Here is a 17,551-nt window from a genome sequence, read left to right on the forward strand (position 1 = left end):
CACGTCAAAAGAATTGACCTCGGTTGCAGAACATAGAAGGACCAAACTGCTCAACATCCAATACCTGCAACGCTGATGTGCTGATTATGATTTCTTCATGATTGCTATTTCTTTGTGATTTCCAAAATGTAGCTGTCTTAAATACTGAGTCAGAACATGTAGCTCACTACAAAAGATCACAAGTAATCATTACTACAAATAATCTATTCGCCCCTATATCAAATTTATCTTGCGTGCACTCATAAGGATCTGTTTTGTTAAGAAAAATATAAGGTGTCTCTCTCTTCTTTGGAACAAAGAAGAAATATGGATTTGCAACTCTTTTTTTTTTCTTTGTTTAAACTTAAGTCCTTCAGCAGTGTTTTGAACAAACCTAAAGAGATTTTAAGACAGACATTTTGTATTATAACATTCCCACGGGTCATATGCATGATTGTCTTTACTAAAGCTCCTTTCAGTCCCAGTTGAATAAATATGCATTTTATTTCACTAATCTTGAAACAACAGGAATAACGTTTACCCAGGTCTTTTATACCTCAGAGAACAAAACAAATACTACAAATCTTTAGAGAGAAAGGATATACAAAAGGGCTTGAGGTGAATGTTTCAAAGCAAATACTCTTTAAATGATGTGCAAATTATTTCAGCACTTGAACATGATTTATGAAAGGGGATTAGTCCACTGAAACAAGAACCTGGTTTAAACTGTTGGGTTTCAAAGTCAAAGATGAGAAGTGTTTGCTGGAAAAGGCAGAAGAAACCGGATAGTAATCTACAGTGAGCATTTCTGACAGATTCTCTTCAACTAACTCAATCTTCCATTAGCTATCACTGTCATTCATACTTAACTGTGCTGGACAGTATAAAATACCTTCTTTTATGATATAATTCTCCATAAAAAATGAAGTATGCAATAGTGGTAATTAAGTAATAATGAGGTAATTAATAACTCGGCGTCTAGCTCTCTATTTACTAGCAGGCCCCATAAGTGAGCACAAGGAATATGAAACAATTAACAATTATCCAAGCTCAGAGAGATAACTTTTACAGAGTTGTGTGTCAGTGAGCAGACCAATGAGTCACAGGTTACATCTATAATAATATATTATATTCTGTTGTAATATTCCCACATACTCTTCACATAATGGGTAAGAGCTACTCTTAAGTACTATAAAAATGATCACTTTTATGTAATTGTAAAGATTAATAAGTGAGCTAACTTCTCATGGTTCTATAATGACCCTGCTGTTCTAGTAGGTAAAGGAAAATTTAATGATCCTGCTCAGATATGATTAATATCTAACTTTTTCCTGACTAAAAATCTGGACTTGGTTCAATAAAAATGAATTAAGTGAACACGTACCGATTTCCGTGCCAAACGTTTAGATGGAACTTGGTTATGCCCAATTTAAAAATATGCTTTTTCAACCCAAATAGTAATCTCTGGAAGGATTTTGGAAAGTGGAGTAGAAATAAAACAAAGAAATAAAGAAACATGAAATAGTAATTGATGGAAAATGAGTATTCAGATTTGGGAAAAGTTCATATTTATATGAAAACTAGTCACAGTCAATTGTAATTTAGACTGTGACATAATCTCCTATTTTCAGCAATAGTAACACAATTTGTTTCTGAATTTGGCATGCTTTGTTTCCAAAATACAAATATTACTGTATTTTTGTTGCTGAATCAGTATTTCTTAAGCTTTAAGAAAACCTTATGCCTATAGTAAATGCTGCAGGAAAGCCTGAGACTAAAAATAAGTGAAAAAATAGGTTTAGCCCTTCTAGTCCTTATAAACATCTCCACACTTCCTAAACCAGTGTGTTGCATTTTTTTTTCTGTGATTCTGTGATTCAGTACCTGGAGATGACTGCAGTTCTGTTGATGCAATAAAAATAAATGCTAAATATACAGGCTGAACAGTGACAAAAATAACAACACAGTAGAAGCTGCATATTTGCATACAGTTTGAGTGTTGCTTTCTATTTTAGTTGCTGTCGATAATGCAGACCTAAAATGCATTGCTACTTTATATTTGTTGGTTTTATCAAACATAATAAATGTGACCATACCTAATGTTGCCACTGTAAATTAATAAGACGCCCTAAATGGCATCTATTTGTCTTTGAACTTTGTATCTATATAAAATGGGCTGGGAAAGGGAAGAGACATAAAGGGTTAAAGCTTTGGAGAACTTCTCTGTTTCTTTTGTCAAGTCCACTAAAAAAAAAAAAAAAAAAAAAAAAAAAAAAAAAAAAAAGTTTTCTGTTTTATGTGTTGTTTGTTTCATTGTGGGTTTTGCTGCTGATACACTTTTCCGCTCATATTGTAGTCTTAGTTATTCAATAAACTGCATTCAGAGATGATTCTGGATATGTTAGCTATTATTTAAGAATATTTACAGGGTATGCTGCAAGTTTCAAAATTCAGCTTTCTGAAGCAAATGAAAAGAGACTAAATGAGTAAAGTAACTTCAGGTAATTTTAGAGCACACGTAGCCCTCGGCTAAATAACAGGTACTGGGTGCCTGACTTTAATCTTTTAAGAAATCAAAGCAGATTTCAGAGACCAAATTATTTTCCAGCAAATACCTCTGAGTGCAAAACAAAATCATGATCCAGAGGATATTACTATATTTTCTTTTATTATGAAAAAGATGCAGGGAGGCATATTCTTTTGCAATTGTTCTACGGGGAGGCATATGAGCACTGCAGCAGCCTTGCCCTTTGGCACTCAAAAGGCCCATGGCTCCCAGTTGAAAGTGCAAGAGGAATATAGGTAAGCAAAATATCATTATTTGAGTTGGCCAGTGGCCAGAATGGCTAACACCCCAATCCTAACGAAGAAGGGAAAAGAATCCCAAGCCTGCTGTTTAATATGCATGACATGTCGGCTCTGCAGTCAACTTTTCCTTCCACCCCCTGCTTTTGTCCGCTTTTTCCACCTGTTGCAACTTGTCCTTACCCAGGCTGAGAGCTCGCCAAGGCAGGAATTTTCTTACTTCACTGTCGCATTGTGTCTGGCACAATGATGCCATGATCCCCGACTACTCCTATTGAGACTCCAAAGACATCATGAATAATGCTGGCACTGTGCAGCTCATCAAGACTTCCCTTTTCACAAATACATTAAATAGCATATATATACATATACAAATAAAATCTTGATGCTACAATTGTGCCTCTCCAAGCTAGAATTCAAATATGGAGAAGAGTTTTACAGGATCTGTCTCGTGGTTGCATGACTAACCACCAGATTTTCAGTAAAGTGTTCTTGAAGATAAGAAAAATATGCGAGTAGAAACAATAAAAATAATGCAATTCAATCTTATCAATTCAGGCAGTTCCAGCTTTTATGTGGCAAACAAGGAGATCAAATTGCATTTATCTAATATCACAGATTTTTTAAATGTCTAAAATATTTAATTATTTTGCTTTGGCAACCCAAAGCTGAGGAACAGATTACTGTTCCCACTACATAAGGAAATAACTGACAACAATTAGTATTTATTCTTGTTGCTTTTGTAGTAAAAATAGAATTCCATCACTTTCAAGGAAACCTAAAATATTAATAAGAATGTGATGAACTGAGTAAATGTGACGCCATAAGGAAATGATGGAGAACAGGTTGGAAATACAGTGCTTTGGGAATGTATTGCATTATCAAGTTTGTGATTGTGCATTTTGACAAGAGCCGCCCTCAGATTGATACAGTAGCCAAAGGGCACTCTTCCTCCTGCAAAGCCGTTTGTTTCCATCTAGAAAAGGGGGAGTGGAAGGGGATTGATCCCCTCTGACAATCGATAGTGCCTCAAGCCCAGGCTCTTCCACAAGAGGTCACTCCTGAGTGGCAAAATTCACAGAAAATGGCCAAAATGTGAACCAGACAGTGACCATGGAGAGAAACACAGCACTAAGTACAATAGCATTGTTTTACCACCTACAATTTGACTACTGTGGCAGCTCCTATAATCCATACACGCAGTAAGGTCTCTTGGTTTTCATATACCTACACAGTTTCTGGGAACCTTGTGATGCATAGACACATTCCCTATGTACCTAATCCTGTGCTCTGTTATGTGTGGTACAAAATTAACATGGCAGGCTACTCATCAGGAGACCATACTACAATTGGCATTAATTAAGAGGGGTTTTGGCTGCCTAAGAAAAACCTAGAGTCTGAATGACACAAAATTACTTGGAAATTATGAGATCTACCACTAATTTTAAAAGCTGACCAGAAAAAGACTTGTTCACATGGAAAGGAGAAGTAGAGAAAGCAGATTTCTTGAACCAAATGCACATATTTTCTAATAGCGGAGATTGCTAGGTGAAAAACATGCTTTCCTGACCAAACATTCTCTGCATAAATTAAACCAGTGAAATAGTTGGTAGCATCAAATAAATAGCAGTCTCTTTACATGTATTTAAGAGTGGGATCACAGATTTACATATTTTGGTAACAGTCCCCAAGGCCATACTCGGTTATTTTTCAGCTCAAGAAAGCTTCAATTAAAATACAAGTTCAATCCACACTGGATGAGAAGCCACTGAAAAGCTGTATGATCAAGAGGACAGACATTGTGTGAACTTTGGAAATTGAGTCTGGCAGTTTAAGCCTAATTTTCAATGAAATTTGTGTCTACAAGTCAAAAAGCGTAACTGAAAATTACCATTTGTCCTTGTAGTGTGAGCAGAAGCAATTAGGATTATACAGAAAGCCCAAATTCTGTCTACTTGGTCTCTAGGAACAGCCTCCACAGTTTTAAATTAAAGAGAAAATTCATTTGATCACTTTGAGAGGAATATACCTGTCCTTTATATATTTGTTCTGCTAAAAAGATCAACGCCACAGCAGTACTTACTCAAAAACTGGATTATTATTATTATTATTTTTTGGCAACCCTTAAAATGCGAAGAAGGAAAATACAAATGAATGAATCATCTGAATATTTCATAAAAGATCACTGGGGGTCAAAGTAGCCTTCTAGTAGGCATCAGTTGCTTGTTCTCTATGTAAAACTGGAGGTGTTTTAAGCCATCTTTTAAAAATTTCCTTTGTTTGGATTCGACACTGGCAGCAGACAATAATAAGAGAGTACTATAAAACTACAGAATCGTTAAACTTTGCAAGAACTTTATAAACACACTTGCAGATATTGCACATATCTTCTCTGTGCTCTGCAGTCAAACTGGACAATGAAACGACCACCTGTTAACTGCTAACAATGTGTCATTACCAGTTCTCATGCCTTTTTAAAGCAATTTTGGCTCTAGCTGCCGATAATTCTGGCTACGATACTTGTGTGAACATTAAGGGCACAGAAAGCCAAAGGCAGAAAACTGACAATACAGTTTGTGCTTAGACTACTAATAAGTAAGTGAATAATATGATTTTTCTAATTCCACATAATTACTAGATCTCAAGGGGCCAAAAAAGTTCTGAATACATATTTTAGAAGCAATCCAAGCTGCAGTGTTTAGATCCCAGCTTTGATTCGCAGCAGATATTTTCACAATTTTTAATAGTTTAAATAGCCTTGAACAAAACGAAGGTTACTCACAATTCTCTAAGGTTTGAAAAGAAATGTAGAATAAGTCCATGACACTGCTCGCGTTCACTTTTTCTGTTTTGTTTGACAAATTATCAGTCAAAGATACGTGAGAAATCAAAATAAATAAGTGAAATTTTTCCGAGTGCTGAGACAATTTATGGGTGCTTTGCTATTAGCTGCAATGAGAGCAGAATCAGGCCCTCCAAACTTATCACGCTCTCTGTCTCGTTTTTTCTCCTTCTGAGAAATGCAACGTTATACACACAGCACAAAGGCATTGGGACATTTTTTTTTACAAATACACCCAGACTACTTTATATTTTATAACTGAAAGAAAAATCTTTAAAAATATATTAAAATATATATATATATAAAAAATCTCTGAGATGGTAAGAAAACAACAACAAAAAGCTTTGGTCTGCAAAAAGAGACTATTTAATGAATCTCATTATTTGTGTTTGTGGGAGCGCATGCATGTGTGCATATATTTATGAATATGTGGACAATTATCATTAAAAATAGCGATGCCGGGTCCTTTTATTGTAACTCTTTTCCTAACATCTCAGGCTTTGCTCCTGCACTGAAATGCGTGCAGGCAAATTCCCGCACAGACCGTCAGCACCTATAGGTATCTCGGAGCAGCACGCGGGGCTAAAGCTGTCACGGTGCTTACATTAGCAGCACCATGCGACTCCTGCCAAACAAAGAAGGAAAACAAAGATTTGGGAGAGGGGTTGACATTTTAAAAAGCTCAGTGGGAGATTTGGGGTCACCCCCAGCTCCTGCTGCCCCCAGTACCACAAACATCTCAACACGAACTGGAAGAGGAAAGTCTCAGTGGGCTGAAGCCCAACCCTTACCGGCTTTAGATCACTTTCTTTTGTAATCATACCAGTAAAAATCCACCTTGATCCCTGAAATTTACTTTCCATACAATTACAGAACCATCCCTGAATGACGGCTAGAGAGGAAATGCCAGGTCTTTCAGCAATACAGTGTATAAAATATATAACAGACAAAATTACTCTAGCAATTTGAGGTATTTTACTAAAATGGAAACAAAGCAACTGCAATAGACCATTAGCATAGGACTCATGTTGCTTATTTTTAAAAATAAATGGCTTGAATAAATGTCTTCTAAACAAATTTATTTCGTTTAGGAGGGAATGTCACCCTTTAAAAATGTGGAGCTAGTAACTGTCCTTACTTAAATGCAAGTTATGTGTATCAGCCCAGAACACATTCAGCTTTACAATTCTCAGTGATCTTCCTTACATTCTGTATGTAATAAAAATTATCTTACCCTTTAATGGTGTATTTATTTTACAAAGGGGAAACAGAAGGAAAAAAAGAAAAAGAAAAAAAAACAGAAAGAAAAATATCTTACTTAAAGATTTTCTGTGTTCAGGCTTTGATTCTTTGGATTCAGTGTCTAATCTATTCAGTAATTCAGTGCTGGAGGATCTGCTGAGTTTGAACTCCAAATTTCTCGATGTACAACTCCGTTCTTTTGGCTGGGGAAAGAAAATGTATATTTATATCTATGCGTGCTTCTAATAAAATTATTATTTGTATGAATGCAGCAGGAGATTGCAGAATGCCAGCACAGAATAAGGAGCTAATAGACACAGCAAGTGATGTAGTGAGTATATTATTTAAGGGAAGTGTAATGCAAAATTTTTCATATGGCAAAGCTTTTATGCCCCAACAGACTGATCTTAATTTCTGAGATAAATTCCCATTTAAGTAAGGAAAACAAAAGGCCTGCTTCCTTAGGCCTTAGAGACCAAAATGATTTCCACATTGTAGGCTATTTCCAAATTATTGCGGAGAGGAAGGTTGTTAAAGTAGCCTTTCTGTTTGAGATATTCACAGTAAATGTTCTTCCAAACACAATTGTTTCAAACATCTGTACAGATTTGGGTTAAACTCTGCTGGTATAAGCTTAGGGAAGAGCAGGGCTCTTTTTCTGCTACTCTAATTGTTAAGGACAAGTAGTCGTCCCAGTTTTTGTCACAATCAGGAAAAAAAGGAGGAAGACAATTTTTTTTTGGCTAATTGCACATCTCCCCCCATTTTGCATGGTCAGGTGAGATCTGCTATCTTGATGGCTGGGAAAGTTTTAAAACTAGAACAAATGTAATGGGTGAAACTGGTGCAATGGTTGGTTACCCTGCACATAGCAGGGGGCTTGAAACTAGATGATTATTGTGGTCCTTTTCAACCCAGGTCATTCTACGATTCCATGAAACCTCCAGTGAGTGCTTTTGGTGGCATCCTGTCCTGGGATCCATTGCTGCATCCATGCAGCAGTGGGACAAGCCCTGCCTTCCTGTCCCACCACTTTGCTATATGTTGCTGTGGCTCACCGTGTGATCTGAGCTGCCAAAGCCATTATTTTACCTCTTTGCAGAGCAGCACTGAAACAATAGTTGAGTCTATTAGATGCTTAGCTGAGTAGCACGCACACAAAAAAAGAAAGTCTCTACGGTAAACTCCACCCCAAAATCTTCAGTGGGATATCAATATCCTTGCATAGCCAATGAAATGCGCACTATGAAGACATACATCATCAGATCAAACTTTTCTTGGCTGATTATAGCCTCAGGGTAATAGAATGTTTGCAGCTCTTTAAGGGAACAGTAGCCCTGCTCAGGTTAACCCTTTCCAAGAGACTGACTGTGCCCTCTCTGCCAATTCCATTTCAGAAAATAAATAAATAAATAAATAAATAAATAAATAAACCCAAACCCTTTGAAAAATGCAATAAATTGGGGTAATTTTCTCTTGTCACATTCTGCAGTGAACAAGGGAAGTCAATGCTCCCTCTCCCCCCAAAAAAGTATGTTCTTAGAGCAGGCAGAGAAGGCCGTCATTTGGAATTTGTACTGAGAGTGGCAAAAAGAGAAAGAAAAAGCTACAGCTGAATCTGGTTTGGTAATTAAAAAGTGTTTTAATAAAACGCAGCCCTGCTTACTTCTTGTAGAAAAAAAAACCAGCTTTCCTAGGAGAATAACAGCAATCAGTTACAAAGGAATATTATTTGCTAGTGTTATTCTTGTGAATAAGTAATACAAAAATTCATAAAAGGATCAAATGTAGTAATAGTTCTATTGAAGATTATATACTGTAGGCTCCATAAACAGAAAATGCAAAAATGCATTAGTTATTAAGTGCTTGTGTGCTTTTACAACCCTCAGCAAACCATCGTCCTTGTTATTTCAGAGAAATAAATGTAGCGTTGCATTTCAAGGCAAGATTCAAATGACATTTTAGTTCAACAACCTTGTTTATCTGGCATTTTTCAGAAGATTTGCATATTTTTGTACCCTTCAGATAAAGGAATGTCTAGCTAGTTGCTAGCTGCCTGAAACCTGCAGAGATGCCTAAGCAAATGAAGTTGAAATTGCTACATCTTAATTAATAAAGGTAACAGCCAAAACAAATACATACCAATCTGTCAATTGCATTTTTGATAGCATGGAACCAATCCAATATGAGAAAGTCGATATCCGACTGGAGGAGGAACTCATTTCCTGACACTGTCGTGATCTGGGGAAGAGCATGGATGGTGACAGGTAAGTGAAGTGCACAGGACAGATCATTTTCTGCTATTATCTCTGCTACATACCCAAATGCTTCCCTTTGTATCAATAATTATCTCCCAGAGTTACCAAGGAGTTTTGAACCTCTGTCTGAAAGCTGTTTAGTATATGTCACAACAAACGAGATATTGTCTCAGCATTGCAACCACCATACACAAATAGTGCAAAAATAATGATAATGTGACAAAAAGTTAAGAAAAGCCAGGGAACTCAACACGACAGACAGCTCAGATGTAAATCAAAGCATCCTGAAAAGAAATGAATTCAAAGTGAGAATTAATTCCTGTTATTTTCACTTTGCATTTCAATTCTGGTTTTATTTTTATATCTGATTTGTCTATCCTCGATTTTACACATTTCCTGTATACCTGCGATCCCAGAGTCCATTTCCAAGCATTTTGGTCAATTTAATAGTCACTTTTTCTTCACATAAAGAAAACTGCTATCAAAGATGGCTGTGGCAAAGTAATTAGGAGCCCACTTACCAGAGGAAAAATCCTCAGTTTGTCTAAATAGAAGTGTATTTACATTTTTGACCCCCACTCTGGGGATATTTATCAAAAGAATATTCACTCCCCTGATAACACTGTTTCACTGCCTAACAATATTTGGTGCAAATATGCATGCACATTCTGCTGGTCTGAACTTCTGAAAACCACCATGAAAATAATGATTAATCGCTGTTACACACACATACATATATTGAAATGAGTTTTTGCAAAAAAACAGATCTCTAGATTATTTTACAAAACAAGTTAAAAGAACCATTATACAGATAGCAAAACTGAGGCAGGGAGCTGCAGCATAGCACACATGGATGCAGGGTAAAGTAGCTCTGCCTATTTGCAGATCGGTTAGCATCTTCCACCGTGGTTAGCACGATGCAGGAAGAATCTCACCCTGTGCCTGCTCCAAAACAGCTCAGAGCCCATCAACCTAAGCTTCATTATTATTAGTAGTAGTATTACTGTTGTGAAGAGATGCCTGTGCAAAACTAGGTAGCATCCAAACTGCACGCTCAAGTTACAGTGGTTTGGGACGCACTCTCAGTCCTTACAACAGCTGCTCATCGGGGTGTGGTATTTCTCAGATCCAAAACCTGTTTGGCTTTTTCTCAGGGAATGGCTGAACACAGAGGTTTCCCTCTGAGCAGAGTGTGAGGAAAAGCAGAACAGAGCTGCTAAGACCTGGCGCAGCCTATTAAATCTGGTGACCTGAAGTGCTACTGTTTCGCTGCATCCGCTCATGTCAAGAGTCTTTCCTAAAGAATAAAGAAACAAAACAGCTCAGATCGTCCCCCACATCTTTCTTAAAACTGAAATACTACCAGGGGAAAATTAAAAAAAAAAAAAAAAAAAAGCAAAAAAAAAAAAACCCAGCTTGTTTTATTAATTGTTCTATAACCCTCCTGTTATTGAGGAAATGCCTGTAAGGAAGGTTTCCAAAGTCATCAGCATTAAGGAAAATCCCATCAGCGCAGCTCCAGTGGAGACATCCTGTGAGAGTGCTGAAGAGAATGTGGGAATGGGCTCCCAGCGCGGGTTGGGAGCCTGCCCGCCTGCCTGCAGATGTTCCCAGCCCCAGCCAGCCCCACACCAGCCCTTCAGGAGCAGACCTCCAGCCTCTCTATTGTTCACGACGCGCAGGGAGAGCTAGTAGCTGGGGACATTGGAATCCCGTCATTAGTCCTCCGCCGCGGTGCTAACTGCTGCTCATGTGCTATCCGTTCTCTTTATCCCAACAAACAAACAAACAAACAAACAAAGCCCAAATTCAACTTAAGGTAAGCAGTTAAAAGAGATGGCCTCCAGGTTTGCGCCCAGTTCACGCTGCAAGTTTTGGGATCAAAATGCATTACATTTTATCACCTTTAATGTATACATGCAGATATGGATTAGACTAAACACAGGCAACAATTCAATCCGATGCCTCTCTCCCAGCATAAACAAATCATTATTAAAATTATAAAATGGAATAACAGTTTCAAAGTAAGAGCAACATATATAATTAGATTTACTGTATTTTGATGGCTTAAAAGGGACACGACGTAGTTCAGACTCCCGTTCAGTAAATTCAGGATGCATGAAAATACAAGTATTCAGCACTGCATAAACATTTGTACTGCATGATATGCAAAAGAGACACTCCATTGCTAACAAGACCAAAGTAAACTACATGTTGAAAGTTTCTTTGTCTGAATGTGTTATTCTGATAATCATATATTATCGATGTTTTAGGAGCAAATCTGTAAAAACAGATCATAGTATTGAGGGAAGAGAATTCATTTAAAATATACTTTCCGTAAGATATAGTTCAAGTTCTTTTCTTTCTTTCCTCAGACTAATCTTCAGAGCAACTAGACAGTTTCAAGAAGACTGCTACTGCTCTCTACAGTTTAAATGCATCCACTCCTTAATTACAGTCAGTAATTGACTTTGTTCTGCTCCATTCTAGTCATTCACAGGAAAGCAGTTCCAAAGGCTTTGGCTGGTAAATCCCATTTAACGTGCAGGTTTCCTATCCTACTTTTATATATTACCTCCTTAGGATTTCTGATAAATGGTTCTTGGAAGGGATTGCTAAACCATATTTGCACTTTGAACAATCGAATTTTCAACACCCTTGGGAAAAGACATCAGTAAAGAATGCTAGCTTTGAGTAAACCTTGTGATTGAACAATTTATGATCACAGCCCTAAACGATGTATAACTAACAACAAGCATAAATTGCTCCATATTAAGGCATGCTAACACACCGTCCTTGTATTAGGCACTGCTGAAGTAAACAGGGACTGGAGAGAAAATGAAAGAGAAACCTTAAAAAAAAAGAAGAGAAAAAAAAAAAAGAAAAAACGTTCTAGTTGCCAGCCTCCATTGTGTTTTGAGGTGCTTTGATTTTTTTTAAATATTTCTTGAAATCCTTCTCCATCATTTTTGCAAAGGCTCCAGTGTGGAATTAGCAAGGCCTTATCAAGCAGAATTGTGAGGCTGTTGTCAGCAATAAATACCCACAAGAATGACAACCTGCATCAGCCCTCTTGTTTTCCAACAGTGTGTCCTTCATGTTGCTTATAGTGGAGCCAAGGCTCCCCAAGTGCTTTCTTGCTATAGTACCTTGGAAAAATCCCTTCTCAGGCTGAGTTCTTCATCGAGAACAGTTTTACAACTGCAGTCCTACTGCTCAGTACTGATGATTTGAACGCACTGTCTCACTGCAGGTAAATGCATGTTAAATTTGGTGTGCTGCTGGGCTGCCAACAAAGTGTGGAAAGTAGAGGGCAGGTGTGAAACACCTTTTCATACTATTCTGTTGTTAGTTCATTATAGATTTCTCTTGTCATTATACACAGTTGCAAAGGGAAAAGGGTATGTCAGCATAACGCTCTGCTAAACTTGTATTCAACAAGATCCTACGTTATTAAACGAAAAGATACCCATACAGCACAGTTTACTATGTTTTAATAATGCCATTACCGTTAAATTACATAAATACCCCGTATCTTGTCTGGGATCAGTATTTCCTAAAAATCCCACAAATCCTATGCTTTTTTGATGCTAGGTCATCCTCTGGCACATGCAATGTGCCATGCGTGGTTGTGTTTCTGTAGGACTTCCAAACTTTTACAGCTAACTCAGTTCACCTTTTAAAATATCTCAGAGATTCTCGTCTTTCATGATATACCCACACCAAAAGAACACAGGAGATCAAAGACATAAAAACGCCATGGAATAAGCCCAGAAGTTTTTGGCCACAGCCTTCCTACAAATGTTGGACCAGGGACTATTGCACTGTTGTGAAAAAAATATATCCTTCATGGCATATCCCTTCGGTTCTTTACCAGTATACATTTCTTTTAGTTGCAGAATAGGGATGGAGGCGATTTTAGCAGTCATACTGATAGGCACTCTATGGAGATATGGAAAAGGGAGAAAAAAATCACACAGCAAAACAAAAATACAAAACCGTATTATTGATTCACTCACTTCAAAGTGTGCTTATGCATCTCTGGTGACTACAACTATTATTTGCAGTGATGAACTATTTTCAGAGAATGCCGAGCACAAACTTCAATGCAGGAAGTGGAGAACTCTTTGGGGAAGAAGAAATACAGCAAAAACACTTCAGAGTCTCTCTCCTGCAGTGAATGAGCATGGAGCAAGCAGCTTGGAAAGTGTGTGTTTCACATATGGCTCATGTGCAGCCACCAAGAGCCCATCTCCCCAATTCTTATTTCAGCCAAATACCGAAACATAACATAGTTTACTTCCTTCTGAATGCAGGACATCCTAAAAAAAATCCTGGACTATTGTGGTAGTAGCTCCTTGTATAAACAATCCCATTAGTCCAGTGTTGGATTATTGGATGCTTCTAGACCGTGGAAACCCTACACTGAAGCTAAATCCAGTGCAAAATCCAGTGCAGAAAACCTAAATTTTGATGTCACCTGGGACTCCCACAGCCTGTGGTGAACGCTAAGTGATTTAAACTTAGATTGACAGATACCTCAGCGTGCAGAAACTCAATAAAATGTGTTCCTCTTGTTGCACTGTGCATTGGGATTGCTGCTCTTGATATATGTAGGAAAAAAGGAAATGTGAGTCGCTGGAGCATTTCTAGCTCAAAAGCTAACACTCTTCCCCCTTCCCACTGCTTCCTTCATCTCACCTTGCGTCTTACAAGCTTTTTTCTGATCATGTTAACCATCTTGATTCCCTTAAAGAAGAGGAATCTAGGCTTTGCCTCTACTTTTTTGAGATATTTTTGCAGGATGGGATCTAGCCATCCTATCCACATAACGCGGGACGTGCCACTCTCCATCTGCATGGCAACCACCAAGGCAGGGAAAAACAACAAAAGAAAAAGGGGGGAGAAAAAGGAAAAAAAGAAACAAACTAGGATTTTTCTCTCTTTTTCAAAATGTTATTGAAAAAATAAGGCATATCATTAGAATATAATATAGCATGAGAATAAATACATAAAAGACAGAAACTTGTGTCCACACCCACAGCAGAAGTAGAATTAATTAAAGTTGGGAGACACTATGCTCCTTAGTGGTTTAATTATCTGGATTTGAATTAAACAGGGATAGAGATATATAAGTTTTTAAAAACATGTCAAAAGTCAAACAGCATTTCTGAAAGTTGATCTCAAATTCTTTCTTACAGATAATCCAGTCTCTTGGTCATGTTTATGCTGAATGAGTGAGCAGCAGAGGATAAATAAAATATCTCTCTCTGCTGTACTATAGTGAGCTGAGACTCTAATATTCAAGAAATGCAAATAGAAGAAAAGAAAAGGATCAGTATGCGATTGCATTATATCCATGCTGCTTCATATATCCATTATACGATTCAGGCTTTTCAACGGAGGTAGCCATGGTTATGCTCATAGTTAAATTACTTAAAGGACTCTAAGATGTTTATGACTACCAAAGAAATTTCATTATCAAGCAGATTGTCTGTCTCATATTACAGTCTGGCTTTACCAAGCCAGCAGTCCTTTGCATGTCGAGAAAAAGTTAACACTGAAGTGAGGGAGACATATCAGCTTGGAAGAAGAGGTCTTCAACCAATGTTTCCAAAAAAAATGATATTTGTTAAAACATTTTGTGAGAAACTATCTGCCTTGTGTTCCCAATGTTGCTAGATGTTAAGTAAATATATGCTGATTGCAAAAAAAAGTTGCTTTGGCAACTCTCTTATTAAAATGCATTTGTAACCCCCATCTGTCATGAAAGTTTTGAAAAGTTTGTTTACTTTGGATAGCCGCCTTATCCAGGGTTACCCCAGCATACAATGATAGCAGTCTTCAGAAGTTGTGTGAGGAACAAGCCACTGGGGATCCATTTTTGTTTTAATTGGCACACACAAACACTTTTCTGGTCTGTCAAAAAGATCAAGCTAATATGCATGGCGGGTGTTATATTCTCAGCTTTTGGGAGTAGTAAAGCTCCCTTTATTTAAGTAATTTAAATGATAGACTGCAAAAACTTTGCAAGTCAGAAAAATGTTTTATACTTTCTTTGGGAATATTTGTTTTAAGCAACAGAAAATGTTCTACATATCTAAAGATGTTGAACCTTATGTTATAATTACCCTGTTTCTTCTGACTCTGTAAAAATTACTGTGAAAACCGAGTATTGCAAAGAGGCAACAAACAGATCCTGTGTTTTCACAACTTCCACAATATTAGCAATTGTAAGACCAATTGCTGCCAGATGTTTACAGGAAATGTCTTCAATTGTGTAGCCTTGTGGTAACACTGACTTGCACATCCATTTTCTGGAAACCTTTGTGGGTTCATAATACCAAAGCAACCTGCTTATATGAATAACTTGATTTTTAGTGAAATCTAATGTTGTGGGTATTTACATCAATGTCTTTGAAGTGGATTCAACAGTCTGAATTCTGGGGATAAATTTCTACAAAATAACAGGATTTTTCTTTAAATGAAACTGTATTCCGCCAGTGATAAACAAATATGTTTATTTTCCAATAAATTTCTAGGATTGAGTTCTTCCAAATGCTTCTGTAGTAAAACAATGAACTTTGGGACCATTAAGACGAAAAACATATATGAGCTTAATGCTTCTCTTCGGCTGTGCAATAAACTCATAGTATATGTAAGTTTTTACTGAACTGCATTACTATTAGTGAAGAGAGAATTGGATCTTCTCTCTGTATTGTGAGGAAAATCACCCTCCATCTCTGCCTGTGAAAAATTTCAGAAGCAGAAGAACTGATTTATATCGTTTGTAAGGAAGACAGTGAACAGAAAGGATGTCATGATGAAAGCAGATTAAGTCCCAACAGACCAAAATGCTTTGGGTTTCAAGAGATAACACTGGACAGTGTGTCCCCACAGGAGGAAAGGATCAATGATTTGATGGGGGTATGGGCTCACTTCCAATAATTTGAAGGAATGGGTGACCATTCTCCCTTTTTCACACAGTGGTCCAGATCTATTTCTTCTTTCCTTTACTGATGTGTGAAAGAGAACACATGTTGTTATATGGAAAAGGAAGGAACACTCCTGACAGGCATTAAGAGAAAGTGAGGAGAAGTGCAAGTCGCCACAGATATGGGAAGCGAGAAAGATGGACCCCAAAATTGGTTACAGCTGAAAAGCAAGAGAGAATAATTAAGACACAACTCATGTCTGTGCGTAGACAATTGCGTATGTTGTCCACAGACGAAGACTTAAGGCACTGCATGAATACCTACTGCAAGCTACTTTTCTCCTTGGGGTAATATTTTACTGTTATTGCTTTTACAATCTGAAGCCATATATTACACAGCCGCATACAGAGATATTGGCAATGGTTTCTTAGAGAAGTCCCTGCCTTTCTTAGTTTTACCAGCTGGACAAGACCTTGTGATAAATGGTCCTCCTGTCCAATTTTATATGCACGTTATAACACTTTATGATATATGTGAGCAAAATTCAACATGATAAGTCCTCCTAACAAACAAAAAAAATATCAAAGGGAGAATGAATGCTCTAGTCTCAGTACAAGCAAAGATATATATTTAAAATATATATGTGCTATGTGTGAAGATTTCATTTTGTTGACTCTTATTTTAGTGAGGAATTTATTCATCGGTAGCAGAGCATTTTACAGCTATATTATTTGCAGACAGAAGCCAGTACTGGCTTTGAGGATTTCATTTACTGACACGTCTCCTATTAATAAGTGCTGAGATTGCACAATAAGAAAAAAAGATATGCTGTTATAAGTATCTTTATACTTACAGTAATGTATTTGGCCATGATTATAAGTGTTTATAAAACATTTAAGAATCGTTCCTTGTCTACTTACACTAATGAGAACACCTGTTAACTTCAGAGCTGCACAGACTTATTTGCATTGAATTCAGGTTTTTGCACACTTTACATCACTTTTTGAAACAATTAGATGTTTACAGAGAAATATAGCTAAAAGAAGAACAGCAGCTTGAATGCCCTCCAGCCCAAGTCAATGCTAATCCTGGTTTGAGTGAAAAGCAGAAATCTGGTGAATTATAATACCAACACAAATTCAGTTAGCAGTGAGCAAAGGTGTACCTGCAAATCCTCTGATAGCAGATGTTACTTGTGGGGATTGATACCTGCTGTTGAATAAAGCATCTCTTAGAGATGAAACAAGCACTACTGAGTAGAATTTTTCCTTGTTCTGCTTATTGTTTCCTTTCCATTTATTATTATTTTTTTAATTTCTTACTCAGAGCCTTTTCAGGTACAGAGAATGCAGAAACTGCAGTCATTTCTTAAAATAGCTATTTATTTTATTAACTTCCCAAAAACCAGTGCAACAACTCAAGAATCCTCCTACTGCTAGACATACAAAACACCATCTCTGTCACAGGGGGTTTTATGGCCTGGAGCAAAG

At 37.2% G+C, this 17,551-nt stretch overlaps 1 protein-coding gene across 2 annotated transcripts in view; it reads right to left on the reverse strand.

Moving 5' to 3' along the window:
- Positions 1-17,551, reverse strand: part of ARHGAP15 (Rho GTPase activating protein 15) — a 316,320-nt gene that overhangs the window by 149,331 nt on the left and 149,438 nt on the right. For both annotated transcript variants that reach the window (XM_048952880.1, XM_048952881.1), the window contains 2 exons: positions 9,011-9,109; positions 6,945-7,071 (listed from right to left, as the gene is read on the reverse strand). In XM_048952880.1, coding sequence (XP_048808837.1) covers positions 6,945-7,071; positions 9,011-9,109 — 226 coding nt within the window. The remainder of the gene's footprint in view (positions 1-6,944; positions 7,072-9,010; positions 9,110-17,551) is intronic.

The sequence above is a fragment of the Lagopus muta genome, chromosome 8 (genome assembly GCF_023343835.1).
Source record: "Lagopus muta isolate bLagMut1 chromosome 8, bLagMut1 primary, whole genome shotgun sequence".
NCBI lineage: Eukaryota > Metazoa > Chordata > Aves > Galliformes > Phasianidae > Lagopus > Lagopus muta.